Source organism: Nannospalax galili, unplaced genomic scaffold (assembly GCF_000622305.1).
Source record: "Nannospalax galili isolate Female #2095 unplaced genomic scaffold, S.galili_v1.0 scaffold646, whole genome shotgun sequence".
Taxonomy (NCBI): domain Eukaryota; kingdom Metazoa; phylum Chordata; class Mammalia; order Rodentia; family Spalacidae; genus Nannospalax; species Nannospalax galili.
The window spans coordinates 1,419,656-1,437,797 of NW_008355279.1; the positions used below are offsets into that span (position 1 = coordinate 1,419,656).

The window sequence follows — 18,142 nt, forward strand, 5'->3', positions numbered from 1 at the left end:
AAAATATATATAGTACCTCCTTGATAGCATGATTTAGATAAGATGGAGATTTAATAAAATTTCTAGATGAATTAGTAACTAAAACCAATATGGATTTAGATGTCAGTTTAAATAACCTTTCATTTTATTCTAGGGTATAGCTTAGCGACAGACTACTTGCTTAGCTTGTGCAATGCCTATGGTTCCACCTCCAGCACTACAGATAAAAACTTTGATTGAATTTTAGAATTTTTAGGAAGACTATCTTAAAATAGAAAATAAAGGAAAAATAAAGGAATAAGATTTTTAGGTAACTGTCAATAATTTGTGCCAGATATTTTGAAAGTTACCCAAAGCAAACAAACACTCTATCTGGGTGTAGCTGCTCACAACTGTAACCCCAAAACTCAGGAGGCTGAGGCAGTAGAACCTCAAGTTCTAGGGCAGCCTGGGGTATGTACTAAGACCATGTTTCAGAAAAGGGAAAAAGCATTCTATTTCTTCGTGAACAATGAAGAGTGTTTAATCTGTTGACCTATTTAAGTTTTCATTGATCCCACCTGTAATTTTGAAAAGTTTCTTACTTAGGGTTCATCAGACTCACCATTCTTGGATGCCTGGTTCCTAGCGAGCATAAACAAACACAATGGGCTGTGAACAAAGACTGTTCCATCTGTGAAGGAGGTGAGCTGTCTCTGCGTGGCTATCGAGATGGCTCCAGGCTCAACCACACAGACAGCCAGTCTACAAGAGCAACTAACTGACTCCAGTACTTTAGTGGAGTACTCCAAACATACAAACAATTGCAAAGACTTTGCAGACAGGGAGATCTGCTGTGATCCAGGTATTGTGTTTCCACATTTTGCATTTATTACGAAAAGGGAGAGGAGGGTTAATGGCACTGGCTGCTCTTGCAGAAGACCCAAGTTGAATTCCCAGCACCCATATGGTAGCTGACAACCATCTGTAACTCCAGTTTCAGAGGATCTGATGCCCTCTTCTAACTTCTGGAGGCAATACACTCATAAACATAAAATAAAAATAGTAAATAATTTTAAAAAAAAGAGAGAGAGAAGAGGAATATACTCTATAAATTTATTTTTGGATCTGGTAATAAAACTGGTTAAATCAACAGGTGTGGGTTATGGAGTCTTTAATTAATAGCAGAAATTACACAAATTTGGAAAAACAGTCCAAAGTGAATAAATGCACAGAATAAGCTTAAAGTTTAGAAGTTTAAGATAGGCTTCATTTTAAAGTAGAAAAGGATAAGTAAAAAAGCACTACCTAAATCACTAGACTCTTGGGGTAATGATAATTTTATTTATTTAATGATCTTGCAATAATATCAATAAGCCAGATAAGATATTAGCCCTTAAAATTAGTTGTTTCTCTTTTAACAATGCAAGACTCATATATACTGTTTATTAAAACATTACTTAGTTTAAATTTTTCCTAATTTTGAGAAAAATAAATTGGGACTTTTTTTTTTTTTTTTTTTTTTTTTTTCTTTTAGGGTTTTTGTTTGTGTGTGAGACAGGATTTCACTGTGTAACCCTGGCTGGTCTGGAACTTGCTATGCACAGCAGGCTGGCCTTGAAGTTACAGATCTGTCCACTTCTACCTGCCAAGTTCTGGGATTAAGGGCATGCACCACCATGCCCAGCCAGGATATTTGTTCTTATTGAGGGAGCTGTTTTTTTCTTTTGTTGTTGGTTTAAGTTTAGTTCAGTTTAGTTTTGGGTCTTATATATAGCCCAGGATGACCCTGAATTTGTGATCTTCCTGCCTCAGGTTCCCAGGTACTGAGACTAGAGGTATGTACCATCTTAACTAGTTTTCTAGGACTTTTTGTTTTCTCAACTGGAACTCTATACCCACTGAATAGTAACTGCGCATCTCCTTTTCAGCCCCAACCCTACGCCTCTGGAAGCCTCTAGTTTTACATCACCACTCATAGAGCTTTTGAAATGTGTGTGTGTGTGTGTGTGTGTGTGTGTGCATGTGCCCCCACACCCACATGCTACAGCATGCATGTAGAGGTCATAGAAAATGCTGGAGTCAGTTCTCTCCATCAACCTTCATGTCGGTTCTGGGACTCAAACTCAGGTCATTTACTATGATGGTATAGCAAGCACCTTTTCTCACTGAGCCATCTCACCAGGGCTCATTTATTTATCTTTAAGTTGCTCTAAATTTGAAACTAATCTAGATCTTACTAACTTCTTTCTCTATAAGATGAAAGACAAAATTTTTATCAACTTGGAGATGGGGATGGGGGGGTTTGAAGAATGAAGGAAAATCCTTGAAAAATCTAGAGCATTATTAAAATGCAAAGTCATCATAGGTAGAATTAGTGGGCCTTCTATTTCAGCAGTGCAACAAGCCTATAAGCCCAACATGAATGCCAGGCACGTGCCTGGTAGGGTCTGCAGCAGTAAAGAGGAGATGTTGGCATGCTGATGAGACATCTAGTCTCCCTTACCTGTTTCGTCCTTAGCACTTCCTTAAGTAAAAGGATACTTTCCCCACAAAACTCCCCCTATAGATAAATCCACAGTTTTCACCAGACTTGCCCATATGTACACTGAATATATTATACAAATATAAGGGCCAGACATAACTACACTACTACACTCATTTCAATTTAAGTTAAAAGTAGGTATTATAAAATCTTATGGATTCATTTCTCCCCTACAAATCTTAAATCTTTAGAGGTTAAGGCCTACTTTCTAGGGATAATTTTATGCCACGGCAAACCATGTATCATTTCTAAAAACTACTGCATTGAAATAGCTATAAATATTTATTTTTGGCTGAACATAATTTGGAACACATGACCAACCTGTTCTGCCTTGCTTTTAAAGCAGGTCTGGCTTTATTTTTATTTTTAATGAATTAATTAGCTAATTAGTTAATTAACTTTGGTTTTTTGAGGTAGGGTCTCATGTACCCAGTCTAGCCTTAAACTTACTATGTAGCCATGGCTGGCCTTGAACTCCTGATCATCCTGACTCCATTTTCCAAGTGCTGGGATAATGGGCATATGCAACCATGCCTGGCAACAAATCTGCTTTAATCTATTTTTAAGTGACCTGTTTTCTAGATTTCTCATGTATTAATCATATCTTCCCTTCCTATCAAGGTCCTATATTTGTGGATTATTTTCTTTTTCAAATTCTTCACAAAAAAAGAAAAAAGAAATCCCAAGCCTAGCTTGTTTTAATGAGTATTTCATAAATAACGTAACATCATTATTAATGAGTCACAAGTAGCCAGAGAATAAAGATCTTGATTCTTCTCAAGTAGGAGAATGCCGGTGAATACTGCCTAAGTCATTAAACTAAACAAACGGGCAAATTGTTACTAACCTGAATAGTCAAATTGCAGCAGATGTTGAGATCTGAGGGGAAATAAATGCAAGGTTAGAAAAGCAAGGATAGCACAGACACCATTGAAAAATGCAGGGACAAAGTTCAGGAGGTCATCATTAATAATCACATGAGAACAGAGCAATACTAGAGCATTTTTAGAAGAGTTAACATATATGAAGAAAAAAACAGTATTTGTATCCTACAGTTAAAGTACGTAAGAACTTTTTATTTTAACATACAGGTTTTTAATAGAATACACCAAAGTTGGATTAAAGTTTCAACTGTTGACTGGCCTTAAAGACAGACTACAGAAATTCTGTCACTACCTTCCCTCCAAATACCTAACACCACACACAGAAAGTGCTTTTGCCTCAAAGAGAACATCCCTGAGGCAACTAAAGTTGCCTTCCACCATCCATGAGAGAAACTGCATCTGTTCACATCTGGCATCCTACACCTGAAATGCTCATAGCACACAACAGGCACTTGGCATTTGTTGAATGAATCAATGCTTGTATCTGTATAATTTGTAATTAGAGTAAGTCACACATAGGAAAGGACAAAAACAGTGACAGAATGGAAAATTTATTCTAAGTCTATTTCAAGTCCATTCGAATGTAGAATAAAACCTGTAAAAACCAGTATTAGTTCTGCTTTCCTCGGAAAAGGTTACTATCAGAGTAAAATCAGAAAATTTAAGTGTGACGTAAATTCATCTGGATTAAAAAACAATATGCTATTTTTATTCTTTGAGGAATCAAAATGTCTGCATAGTTAATATCAAAACAATAGAAAATTAGAAGAATAAAACAAAACAAAGACATTAAGAAGGACAGGAGAGAGCCAGGCGTGGTGGTGCAAGCCTTTAACCCCAGCATTTCAGAGGCTGAGACAGGCAAATCTCTGTGAGATCCAGGCCAGCCTGATCTACACAGTTGAGTTCAAGGCCAGTTCTCTGGGGCTACAGGGAGACCCTGTCTCAAAAAGAAAAAAAGAAGGGGAGGAGAGAAACAGCAACACAATTCCTACACAGTATATAATGACCTTTAGTGTAAAAGATCCTGTTGGCAGCACTCAAGAGGCAGAGGCAAGCAGATCTCTGTGAGTTCAAGGCCATCATGGTCTACATAGTGAGTTCTAGGCCAGCTGGGGCTATAGTCAGACTCAGTCTCAAAAAACCAACCAAACAAACAAAAATAAAACAACAACAACAATAAAAAAAAAGGTACTACTGTGAGCCTTGACTTCTCTGGGAAAATCTATCATACAACACAACCTGAGCTCTGAATATGCCCAGGAAAGAAGAGCAATGTCACTGCTACCAGCAACTCCGAAAACTAGATCTTGTCAAAGTGGCAAACAGTCTCCTGACTGAGATAGCCAGGATTTGATGAAAGAATGATTCCATTCCTCTAGTAATCCCATTTTGACAACAGCACATTTACAGTTTTGGCTATAATACAGCTCTGTTTTTTTCCCCACAGATACTCTTGGACACTACACTTGGTTTATCACTTTTGTGGACTCTGAGCAAGCAGTTTAGCTTTCTGTACTTTAGTTCCTTTTCTTATCTTAAATAGCAGCAGCAGCAGAAGCAGCAACAGAGTACAATTATGTGACCTGTATAATTCCTTTCACTCCTACGTTATTATTACACATTTCCTGCAGGCATTTATTTAAATATTTTATTTAAAAGCCACACTCTTAAGAAGACCCAGCTCAATCCCTGGCTATATCATCCACCAGCCTAGCAACCCTGAGCAAGTTACCTCCCAGCCCAGTTCTTCTCTGGCTAGTGGAAGCCCCAGTGCTCTGCATCTCTCAGGGCAGAAATCAAATGGTAATAAAAACAAGGTCTTAAAAAAGAAAATGTGGGCAAACAACATCAATCAACGTTACATTTGTTTAAAAGAAACCTGTGGTTTGCATGGTTTTGATCTTGGCATGTTATGCCAAGAATCTATTCAACTAACACGGCTACAGACAGATTGATTGTATAACTATCTGTGTTTGCAACTTTATGCCTCCAAACTGACTCTTCTTCTGAGTGTTAGGAGAGAAAATAAACTTTTTTATAAGTGAACTGTCAATGGGGTTGGGGTAGAAAGTACACAAGAGAGAAAGGGGAGAGAAGTAGGGGGCAATGGACAGCAGCGTCAACAGCTGGGAGCTAACAGCTGAGCTTTTTTGGGTGCCAAAGATTCCCAACAGCTCAGATACGTGGCAAAGCCTGCTTCTCTTCTATTCTGTACTCCACAGAGTTAGTGATTGCAAGAGCTTCTCCAAAAAGATGTCCTTTAACTTGGGAGATAGAGATTAAACTGGTATAAATGTGCTCTCAGTGGCTTAGGCAATCTCCTCTGCAACCCAGAGCCTTCTGGTAAGGCAAAACCCAATCACCAAGCAGAGCTGTACAAAGGAGAGATGCTTCAAATTAAGATGTCTATTCCTGTATTATAATAACCTATTTTCAGTTTACATAAAAATCATGAAAGGACCCTTACCTCATTAATACAATTTAGGTTCTTCAAACTTCAACAAACTGTGGTATGAATCTAAGGAATTGAGGGATAGGTATGTATCCATATTATGTTGAAATTTGTCATTATTTGGAAGTATGCTACATTTTAAAAACAACAAAAAAGAAGCCTGATATATAATTAGATACAAAGCAAAAAAAAAAAAATCCTGACAAAATCACTTATTAGCCAGAGAGAAAGACCAGTTAGTTTTCCAGCACACTGACTCTTTAGGCGTTTCTCTGGAGGCTAATGAACTACCAATGGCCTCAGCAAAATTTCTGTTACTCTAAAACTCAGGCCCTTTATTTTTCTCCACTTCCTTTTAATAGTTATTTGTTAACCAAAATTAGGATATATCCTGTTATAAATTTGTACATATTCATTTCTGTTTTGCTATGCTTAACATTCATTGTAGAAAACAACACAACATAAAGCTATGTATGGTTCACATTCTGCTTGACACAAAGTTAACTGTGTAGAAATTTTCTCATTCAGCATGCAGTATACAACCAAAGAGAACATACAGGAGCTAGAAATAAAGTCATGTGGTTCTTCTTACTCTGTTACATTAGAATAAGAGCTGGTTTCCTTCTAAGTCCTCTCTCTATTGCAAAGGACAGTTGACTACTGCCTCTATCCTGATTTGAGAGAGTTTGGAAGACAAATAAAACTCTAGTAGGGCTGAAAAGGTCAGCTCTGCCCTCCATCTCTAAGGTAACTTGAAGGAACAGCAGACTGCTCCTCAGAAAGAACCTGGGTTTTATCATGGATCTGATACACATTTTCAAATTCCAAGTCTGACAGAACTCAGCAAGTGACCCAAAAGAAGCATAGCTTCACGGAGTTCTTTCTGTAGTTCTGTGTTAACTACATTCATCATTGTGACTGCTACATGAAATTTTATGAAAATTCTCAACATAATCCATTCATAGTGAATTTTACCTGAATCTCCCTCTGAAGAAGCCATGAAAAGACAAAAGGTTGCTTGTTGCTCCTGTTTGCATGGCTCAGCACCCGGCACTCTGGCTGGAGCAGTATTCCTGCTCTGACCCCAGGGTCAACAGAGCTGCTGGGCTGCTCAGGTTTCACAGTCACGCAACACCCATGACAACCTCGGGCACTACTCAAAGCTAAGAAGTATCTCTTGGATACCCCCCCCCCATTTATTGGCTTGTTTTTCCTCAAAAAAAAGTACATTTATTCTCAATTAGAAGTGGACTTCGGAGTTTTTTAAATTGCCTTGTTAGCAGACAAATGATGTGTCATTAATCTTACATCACACAAATTGGGTATCACTACAAGGTCAAAGTTCCTTTTGTAAGTATCTGCCATAAAAACCAACCCATTTAACACACATTCTCCTTAAAAAGAAAAAAACTAATGCTGGCTGGGTACCGCATGCGTGTAATCCCAGCACTTGGGAGGCAGAGGCAGGAAGCTTTAAGGATTTGAGGCTACCATGGGTTACATAGCATGATCTGGTCTCAAAACAACAAAACAAACAAACAAAATGAATACTCTATTACAATAGATTTCAGCAGACAAGTCAATCATCCTGATAAAGAACTTTGTGCATTTAAAGTTCTAAGAACTACTAAAAACTACTATTCAACGATGTGTTTGAGAGTAGAAGAAACAGGTACTGAACTGCTGAAGTTTCAGGGTGGGTAGCAGCGGGGAGATATGACAGCAAACAAAAATAAATATCCTTGTAGTCAGGCTGGACTAGTTCATGACACTAAAAAAAGTTACAAAACCTCTGACATCCTGAGGCATCTCCCAATCATGTGACCGACATGGTCCCGTGTTCAGTGAGCAACCAAAGTTCCACTGATCTATGTGGCCAGGCTATAGTTGCACACTGGCATTCTATTCTTACACACACTACCTTAGGCCTTGTGAGAATGTCAGCTGGTACTAAAGACATAGTTACCTTAGAAATGTCTCGAATTTATCTTGTAGTTTCAGCAAAGGCATATAAAACTGAGGGCCAAACCATTAAACATCGACTCTCCCCTCCCATCAACTGACAGCATTAGCAGCTATTCAATTATTCTGAAGTTTTCTATGTTTCTTTGTTAAGCATTGAATGAAAATCATGAAGACATAAACGTAGATGAGTGTAAAGATCAAGATGGTAAAACTATAAATACTACTTGTGTATAAGCCAGATACTATGCTATATACTTGAGATCTATCACAAACACAAAAACCAAGATCCTTCACCTTATGGTATTTACATTCTAGCAGAACATACAGATACAGATAATAATAAGCAAATTAAAATATGTTAGAAGGTACTAAGTGCTATGAAAAAAAGAAAAAGGATACTGTGAGAGTTTTGGAATGCAGGGAAGGGTGAGAAGTTTTAACCTGTGGTCATGTTAAAACAGAATTAGTCAGGCATGGTGGCACACACCTGTAGTCCAGCACTCAGGAGGCAGAGGCAGGTGGATCTCTGTGAGTTCAAGGCCAGCCTGGTCTACATAGTGAATTCTAGGAGAGCTGGGGCTACAGGGAGACCCTGCTTCAAAAAAACCAAAAAAATTAAAAAAAAATAGAATTAGTGGTAGTTTATTGACGTCTACAAATCTAAGTAAAACAGAGGTCGATGGTAGGAGTTGAGTAAGCAAGAGAAGAGGTTAGGAGAGATCCAGAGGCAGGAATAAATCACGGGGACCTTGCAAACCACTCTAAGGATGTAAGATTTTTTTTTTCCTTTTAAAGTTGCATATCAACAAACAAAAAGAGAAAACTAAGTAAATAAATTTTAGGCATACTAATACTGTCCCTTTGAGGCCAAATGCTAAAAGAACTTCAGAACAAATCACTAATTTAAACCTAATTTAAGTCTAAAAACCACTTGACCAGAAACTAACTTCTTGTAAATTCCCTCTAAAGTAAACTGTAGAGGGTATGAAGTATAACACATTAACAAGAGCCTTCCAAGGTATATACAGTGAGCAAGAAAGTTACTCCTACAACTGTTGCCTTCATGTACATTGAAAGCACACAATTCTATAAGACCTCTGAGATCCATTCTCAAAGCTTCCACTAGCATTGTATTATGAAAATCACAGCCATGCTAACTTCAGTACACAACCGTAATCCAGTACCTACAAAACGAAAATAGAATGAGTAGTAGTTTATTGCCTTATACAAATTCAACTTGGTAACTATGTCAAAGGAATTAACATTTCAGGCCATATGCAACAGACTGAACATTAAAAAAATAGAATACAAGGACAATCTGAATATTATATCTCACCTCAACAACTAGGTGAAAACATTGATGGAATTACAGGGCAGGCGCGATGGCTCCAAGGATAAGGGTGCCAGCAGCCAAGCGTGGCAGCCTGAGTGCAGTGCCCAGAACCCACATGATGGAAGGAAAGAACTGACTCATGCAAGTTGTTCTGACCTCCACATGCAGGTGATCTGGGCTAGAGTGTTGGTACTGATGACAGTAAGTAGTCACATTCTAGATATACTATGAAAGAACAGCTACCAGAATTTCTGGACTGGATCAGGAATATGATGTGTGAGAAAAAGGAGCTAAGGATTACCCCGAAGTTTGGGCCTGACCCTCTGGAAGGATGGAATTGCTATCTCCTGAGATTAGGTGAGCTAGGGGCAGAGCAAGTTTGAGAAGTAAGATTGGGACTTTTAAGGATCTACATGCTCTGACTAAAACAACCAGCAGGCATGCAAATGGAGACATTTAAATAAACAGATATACAACACTGGTGAAAAACTCAGGAAGGAGGCCTGCCACATATATCATGTTTGAACTTGGGAGACTGGATGAAAGCTTCAGTGGACACAGATCAAAAAGACAGAGGAATAAGACTAGGGGCATGCAAACATTTAGGGATGGAGTGAAGAGAAGGAGCTCAGCAAAGAAACTTTGAGATGGAATGATGGGATGATGGGGCTATTAGGAAGGTAGCTCATGGAAGTTAGTGAAGGGTAAGGAAGAGCCATATGAAGTTAACCCAGAAAACAAAAGAAAACAGCTCTCAACCAAAGGAGGCAATCAACAAAAACTGAAGCAGCAGCTACTAGGAACAGTTGCCTAGACAGAGCTCCTTACCTAAACTGATTCATGAGACTCAGGCACCTATAACAAGGTAATGTGAATAGACCTAAGAGAAGAGAGAGGCCATTGGTTTCTTCCTTAAAAAAAAAATGTTTGTTTTGTGTGAATGTATGCCATATGTGTGGATGCCTGCAGAGACCAGAAGAGGACATCAGAGCAGGAATTACAGGTGGATTGTGAACTACCTGACACGAGTGCTAGAAAGTGAACTCAGGTCCTCTCAAAGAACAGAAAGAGCTCTTAACTGCTGAGTCATCTCTCCAATCCTGATTCTTCCTTTAAAAAAGTCAATTGCAAACCAGTTATGGTGGTACATATCTGTAATCCTTGCACTTGAGAGGTAGAGGCAGCAGGATCAGAAGTTAAGGTCTTCCTTGGCTACATTGCAAGTTTGAGGCCAGCCTAGGTTACATGAGGCCTGTCTCACCCTCCCCTCCCACAAAGTCAATTGAAAGAAACAAAACAAAACAAAAAACCATTCCAACCTTGCTTTGATAACAAGTATATACATTCTCATTCAACTCAGCAATAGTGTAATTAGATCTTAAAATTAATAGGGCCATGAGAATGCTTCATTATCCTTTTGATGCTTCAAAGAAAACCAAATTGAAAAATTCATTACTTGTTCAAAGATTCAGTTTTAACATAGAGCTTCATGTTCAAGGCTGCACTCCAATGCTTCTTCTAATCCTTTGACAAACAAAAATCATCTTTCTTCTGTGGAACTTTTTAATATTTAAAAAAGAAACTGTGTGTGTGAAGTAGCAAGTGCATTCTTGACCCACTGTGCCATTTCTCCAGCCCCTCCTGTGAATCATCTATACCTCCCCTTAAAACTACTCAACTGACAGTTACATTGTCATAATTTTTCTAAGCAAATGTATTCATTTATTTCACATTTATTAATGGAGGGGAGGGGCACATGTGCCACAGCATCTGTGTAGTCACATGACAAACCTTGGGAGGGAGTCAGCTCTCTCCTCCCACCACATAGGTTCTGGTGATTGAACTCAGGTCATTATGCTTGGCAGCAAACAGCTTTACCTTCTTAGCCACCTTGCCAGTCTTAAATTGTCACAAATTTTTGTTTTGTGTTTTGAGACTATATGAGATTATCTGAATTCATGGTGATCCTCTTGCCTTAAAGGCATATAACACACCTAGCTTTCTTTGTCTTAAGTATTCCAAACTTCCATTCTTATATCAGAACTGGAGTAGATGCTATAGTGTGTATTTTCTCTAATTCTCCTTTTAAATTTATTTATTTATTTGTATGTGTATGAATGTTTTGCTCGAGGTACTGACTAGTCCTTCCCATGGCTTCCTATTTGCCAATGGAGTTGCCTTTTCAACTTTCCCGGTAAGGATAATAAGGAGAATTGAGAAATCAAACTTATTCTCAGATTCAAGACACGCCTACCATTTCTCTTCATGTTTCCTTAGCTCAATTATTTTCTGAACTGAGCACACGAACCCACAAAGGTTGACGATACAGTTATTAACTAACCAACCCTCTGAGCTATGTTACTTTCACCAAAACTCTTAACTAAAAAAAAAATTGTGCAACTATCCAAAAGTAGACTATAAGCTTAAAAAGTGACATAATTAATATACAAAAGAAAATTTGAAGCTATTGCCATTTTTGTTTGCCATTTAAGTTGAACTATATTTTCCACTATAGACAGTAAAAAAGAAACATGGTGAGCATCTTTGAGCACGTGCTGCCACGGGTGAACATTTTGCTTATTCTTGTCTCAGTATATACAGGCTGAATTTTGCCTTTGAAATTGAAGTAAACAATGTATACTGCCTGAGCACTTGAAATTCAAAATTTTCAGGGAACCTTACACTTCTTCCTCATTTAGAACTTGCTTATTGTTCCTCAAATACTCCTCTGAATAGAATTCCTGTTTCCGAGAAATATCCCACAAATAGATGTTTCTTTATGTCAAAGCCACTGACTGGCTTTTATTTTGTTACCCACTTAATTTTTGTTCTCATTTGTTGAAAAATAATTTATCAGTGTTAGCAAAGTCACTGGCTTTATCCCTGAGCAAGATTAGTAAGACACTTCTAGAAAAAGTGACCTATCAAAATATCTTTAAAAATTATGGGGCTAGAGAGATGGCTCAGCAGTTAAGAGCACTGACTGCTCTTGCAGAGGACCCGGGTTCAATTCCCAGCACCCACATGGCAGGTATGAACTGTTCTTAACTCCAGTTCCAGGGGAATCTGAAGCCCTCTTCTGACCTCTGTGGCATTGCACAACACGGGTGCACCCACATACATGGATGGCGATACACTCATACACATAAAATAAAAAAATTAAAAATAATAATAAATTATATTATCTGGGGCTGGAGAGATGGCTCAGTGGTATAGTTGCACAGTGGTTGTTCTTGCAGAAGACCTGGGTTTGAATCCCAGCACCCACATGTAGCTAACAACCATCTGTAACTCCAGTCCCAGGGGATCCAACTTCTGACCTCCGGGCATTGCACAACACAGGTGCACTTATTTACATGCAGGCAATACACACATACACATAAAATAAAAATAATAAAATTTTTTGAAGTTTAAAAAAATATATATTATCTATTTATTGGGGAGGGCAGTAAGGGAGTATGCACTTGCCACAGTGTGTATGTGGAGGTCAGAGGACAACTTGCAGGAGTTGGTTTTCTCTTTCCGTTATGTGGGTCCCAGGGATCGAACTCTGGTTTGTAAGGTTTAGCAGCAAGCACCTTTACCTGCTGAGCCATCTCATGAGCCTCAAATATCTCATTTTGATGTAATTGTTCCAAGATTTTAGTCTTCCTTTTTTAAATTATGTTTGGAATTTCTTTTTTTTTTTTTTTCAATGCGTATGAGGGTATTGCCTGCATGTATGTGAGTGTACCATGTCATGCAATGCCGTGGAGGTCAGAAGAGGGCTTCGGATTCCCCTGGAACTGGAGTCAAGGATGGTTCATAGCTGCCATGTGGATGTTGGGAATCGAACCCGGGTCCTCTGCAAGAGTAATCAGTGCTCTTAATTGCTGAGCCATTTCTCCAGCCCCTGGAATTTTTTTTAATACTGAAGCACACCATGAAATGGATTTTCTGTTTAATGATCTGATAGATGAACTTGTTCTTGTCTTGAAAGACTTTTAATTTCAAAAGTCCTGGGATTACAAACAAGATACTATTTGAAGCCAATTTTAACCTGATTTGTCTTGCTCTTCTAAATCTCCCTCTATGACATGGTGGTATTTATTATCAGCAGTGCCAAAGACGCATACTCACCAAGTGAACATAGGGCACAAAGTACCCAAAAAGAGCCAGTGGTATTCCAGCTGTCCACACTGCATAAGCAGTCACCTTGAAGATGGCAAAATTGAAAAACTTTTTTGTAGGACTGAACTTTCTCCTGGAAAAGAAGGAGAATCTGCTGCTTTCACTGTCTTTATCTTTGGCACTGGAAACAAGAGGTCGGTAAGTAAAGCCAGCCAGAAATAGAACAAACATGAAGATGCAGAGGACTCTCAGTGTGTAGGAGAGACGCACAGTACTAGTCAGAAACTCTAAAAGCAAAGGCAGCAAAATTGTGAAAACACTGCTGCCAGCAGTGACGATGCCATTCACCAGTCCAAGGCGCTTCTTGAAATAGTGTCCCAAAATGACCAAGGAAGGCTGGTATGCAAAGGAGCAGCCGCAGGCAAACACGATTCCATAGGTAAGGTACAGAGGCTCGATGGCACTGTATGAAGATGAAAAACATGTAAAGTAGTTTATTTATACTGTGATTGGTTGAATAGGATCTTATACAGTAAAAGCAGATCTTGACATGTTTTTTGCAAATAAAAATCAAAAGCAGAGGAAAAAGGCTTAATAAACAAAAATTGTGAAACATGAAAAAAATGTGAACATGTGGAAAAATGACCATTAAGGTCATCGATGATTTTCTTCTCTTTCCCTTCCATGGATTTCTGGTGAACCACACAGCACCGGGTAAGAGCTGAGCTCACCACAGCTCAGAACTAAAGATTTGCTGCCAGGAAGGGCCTCAGTAAAACTGACAGTGATTAAAATAACAGTAAAACCTTGCCTCAATAATACTTTAAAGTAGAATTTCTCTATGCAAACTCATTATTGGCAAGGCAATTCCCCAGGCACTTACTAAGCAATCTAGTAAAGGGAGAGGTTGTGTTTGATATTGTCTCCCAGGGTTACGTCAAGAACATGTGCACGGAAGAGCAGCTGTGCTTCATTTTTGCTGTCCTAAGGGCTGTCGACCAACCTTCGCCCTGGATTGCTCTGTTCCCAGCTTTATTGTGCAAGATTACAAGAAATCGCAATCTGATTTCAGAAAGACTGAATCAAATGTGTTCACTAGTGACTCCAGTTTATAAGAAAGAAATTTTAATTTAGTCCAATGATTGTGCATCTCTTAGGAAAGCAAAGGATAATATAATCACATACTGTGAAACAACTAAGATAGAAAGTAAAAGGAAACTGAAGTTTTCTTTTCGTTTTGAAGAGTCCAATTCAAAAGGCTATTATTTATCAGTAGCAAAGGCAATTTATTAGAAACTAAAACAGATAAAGCTGGTTAATAATTAAATTTTGGACAATAATGTTCATCTAGGAATACGCTGAGGTAATCACAAGGAACTCCTATCTTATCAAATTAAGACATGTTGCCAATCCTCTTTGTGAGGATAATTCACAGGCTAGCACCAGGGTCAAGAGTTACTTTTAGGCTTTCCCACATTAATCTCACTGCATTCTGCATTTTGGTCAGCATCTACTAAATCTCCACTCTGAATTTAACAAACATATTAGGCATGAATTTGGTGGGAGAAAAGTTTTAATGTGTTTGTCTTCATGTTTACCAACAATCTGCTTAACACAATACATCTATCACTATCCCTAATAAGAATATAATAATGCTTCATTCTTTTCTCTCTCCTTTTTTGTTTGTTTGGCTTGTTTTTGAGACAGGTCTCTCATTCTGTGGCAGAGACTGGCCTTGAGTTCATTCTGCATCCAATTTTCTACATAAGAAGTTTTCCAACTAATTGCAACTTCTTAAATTACCACTTAAAAAAAACAATTTCAAAGAAAAAGTTTAAAGTCTACTACATATTTCTCTGCCTCTTTCAAAGTTACTTTAAAAATAACAGTATTGATAATATCACCATAAACATCAATTTCTATAGTTATTCTACAGTATTATGACTATAAAACCAAATGGCCATATATATAAACCAGAAACATTCTTTTAGTACAATTTTAACCTAGGCACTGAGTGAGAAAAGCTTCTCATACCTTTATGATGTGACCTCAGAGACTTTTGTCACTTGTAAGTTGCCCTAGTCACAAACCTAACTAACAAACAAGTTGCTGAAGTTTGACATCTAACTGCAGCACTAATCAGTAAGATTATGGGATGTTAATCATGTACACAAGGATCCAGAGACAACACATTGATGTGATGCAGTAGCTGGAAAAGGCTTTCCTAAGAAAGCAGGACTGGAACTACAGAAAAAGTAGATCTGCAGTTCCACTCTGTTAACTTATACCAACTTATATATTGGTTTAACTAGCAGGTTACATGGAACTGAATACAAGGTAAATTTGGTCTCAAGAAGTTTTGCTTCTCTTGGATGGTGAGATATGGAGATAGAGGAAGGAGAAGGATAAACTAGGATACAATATATAAAAAGATTGTTGTCAGTGGTCAAAAAACATTTGAAAAGCAATAGCTGGTGTTTGCATGTGTACTTTTCTATCAAACTGGAAATAGGTTTTACAGGTTTTCTACCTCTCAGTATTCTCCTCACCAAAGCCCAAGTATGGGTACTCTCAGCAAGTGGCAAAACATGGTTCAGACCATGTGTACCTGGAGGCTTCCAGATGAAAGGACTCTGAGACATCACTATCACAACATATCACTACCCAAAACAACTGAAGTCAAACTATCTCACAGAATTACCTAAACATTGTCTTATTCCAAAAATATCTGTTTTTAAAAGTTTAGAAGCAATCAGAAAGGCTCTTAGAAAACCTATTTTCTACTAGGAAGTACAAAAAAATCTGAATAAAAATTTTAAGTTAGGTAAAGTACAAAAGAAAGCTGCTTAAGATTTGAGAAGGGGTGTGTGGCAGAGTGAAATGAAGAAAGCCAGCAATTCGGCTGAATGAATATGAAATAATTTAAAATAAGCAGAGCAGAAAATACAGGTCAGACTCTTTCCCCAACCCCACAACTAAATCATGTTTTCAACTAAAGTAACATGAAGATTAAATAGGGAAGGGAAAGAGGTAGGAAATGAAGGTAAATTGCTAAAGTAGAGACTGAGAAAAGTTTACGGCGTTTTCTTGTTAATCACCTCCTGCTAGCCAGAGCTCCACATTAAACCAGTGTTTCTCTAACTGAACATTAACTAACCATGAAGGGGGCTACTAGAAGTGGACACATTCAGTAATGTGGGCCTTACATCTTTTCTGGGCCTTACATCTTTTCTAATTGAAATAAGTTTTAAAGAACATTTGATCTCTTAATTTTTCATGGTATTAAAAAAAAAAAACTAAACTAAAATATTTTAAGGACAAACAGGAATTCTCTACCTGGGCTGGCATTAATTCTAAATGTCGTCTTCTCACTAATAAAATAATTTTCCTATCAAGCTTATAAACAACTACTTTAAAGAACTATTTAGTGAACCCTTTAGAGCTCAGACAGCACTGACCTTAAAACCATAGCTTTAGATAACTCATAGATAAAACTTGATTCCTTTAGAATTTTCATGTAAATACATAAAAACAAAGGGAAACATTTTTTTTCTTGGCTCTAGCAAGCATATATATCCTGACATCTAAAAATCTTAGCCACTACAAGCAAAAATTTAAAATTCTCAAGTTATGCTGCTATGGGTAACAATTTGGTTTATAGAATATTAACATTTCAAGGTTTTTTGTTTTAATATAAACAGCCAAGTTTCTAAAAGGAAAACTTTAAGGTATTTAACAGCTCTTCAAAAGCAACATGAAGAAACCAAATCCTTACCTTACAAAAGAACTGGACATGAGTCCAATGAATCCCACAGCAGCACCCACAACAGCTGTTTTCTGACAGCCAAATATGTCTGTGAAAACACTGGCTATAGGGCAGCAAAAGAAGATCATCCCCATGGACAGGGAACCTACCCATGCTGCAAAAGAAGGGAGGGGCAACACATTAGCACAGCATAAATTACACTTATGCTTACTCCCCTGGATACATTTAGAAAAACACTAATACACACTGATAAGTACGGGGAAACGTTGGAATAAACTAGTGACAAGTCTGAATGTCAGCTCAAAGTACTGAGTTTAATGGTGATTGTATATATTTCTTCTAAGTCTTGAAAATTTTATGCTTTTAGAGAAATTCAACATTCATCTATGACCCTGTCTTGATCTATATGTGGTTTTAGGCAATTTCTAATCTATGGAAAGAAGTTCATTTGAAACAAGAAAAACAAAAACAGGCACAGTGAAGCACACCTATGATCCTAGCACTCGGGAAGCTGAAACAGAAGAATGAGTTTGAGGCCAGCCTAGGTGACATAGTGAGACCCTCAAAAATAAATAGATGTATAAATACATTAAAAAATAGTTTAGGAATTTCTACTTGGGTCAAACTGCAAATGACCACAATCAGGGTAATAGTTATAATTTTTCTTCTTCTTTTTTTCTAGTTTGGTTTTTTTTTGAGACAGGGTATCACTCTGTAGCCCAGAATTCATTATATGGTTCTGACTGACTCAAATTCATGGCAAATTCTCCTGCCTCAGCCTCCCAAAGTGCTGGGATTATAGGTATGAGTCACCACGTCTGCTGTGATTAACTTGAGTGGAGAAAAAGACATAATTATTTTGGACCAAGTAGTTAGGGAGTGATCATTTATATAGGACCTAGGCTTAGTTGTTTTTTGTTTTTTATTTTTGGGGTTTTTTTTTCCTAAAGAAATCAATTTATACATAGTACATGATTTCTGGCCTAGACAATAATTACTGGATATTTACTTTACAGTTATGTATAAAGCTATACATATACATGGATTCTCTGAAAATGTTATTTTCCTCAACTTAAAAGGGGGGGGATCAAAATCATAGCTTCTGACCTTAATTCTATAAAAATCC

General features: G+C 37.7%; 1 protein-coding gene across 2 annotated transcripts in view; it reads right to left on the reverse strand.

The window, feature by feature from the left end:
- Positions 1 to 18,142, reverse strand: part of Slc16a10 (solute carrier family 16 member 10) — a 133,346-nt gene that overhangs the window by 24,052 nt on the left and 91,152 nt on the right. For both annotated transcript variants that reach the window (XM_029555718.1, XM_008852405.3), the window contains 2 exons: positions 17,026 to 17,170; positions 13,260 to 13,713 (listed from right to left, as the gene is read on the reverse strand). In XM_029555718.1, the coding sequence (XP_029411578.1) occupies positions 13,260 to 13,713; positions 17,026 to 17,170 (599 nt within the window). The remainder of the gene's footprint in view (positions 1 to 13,259; positions 13,714 to 17,025; positions 17,171 to 18,142) is intronic.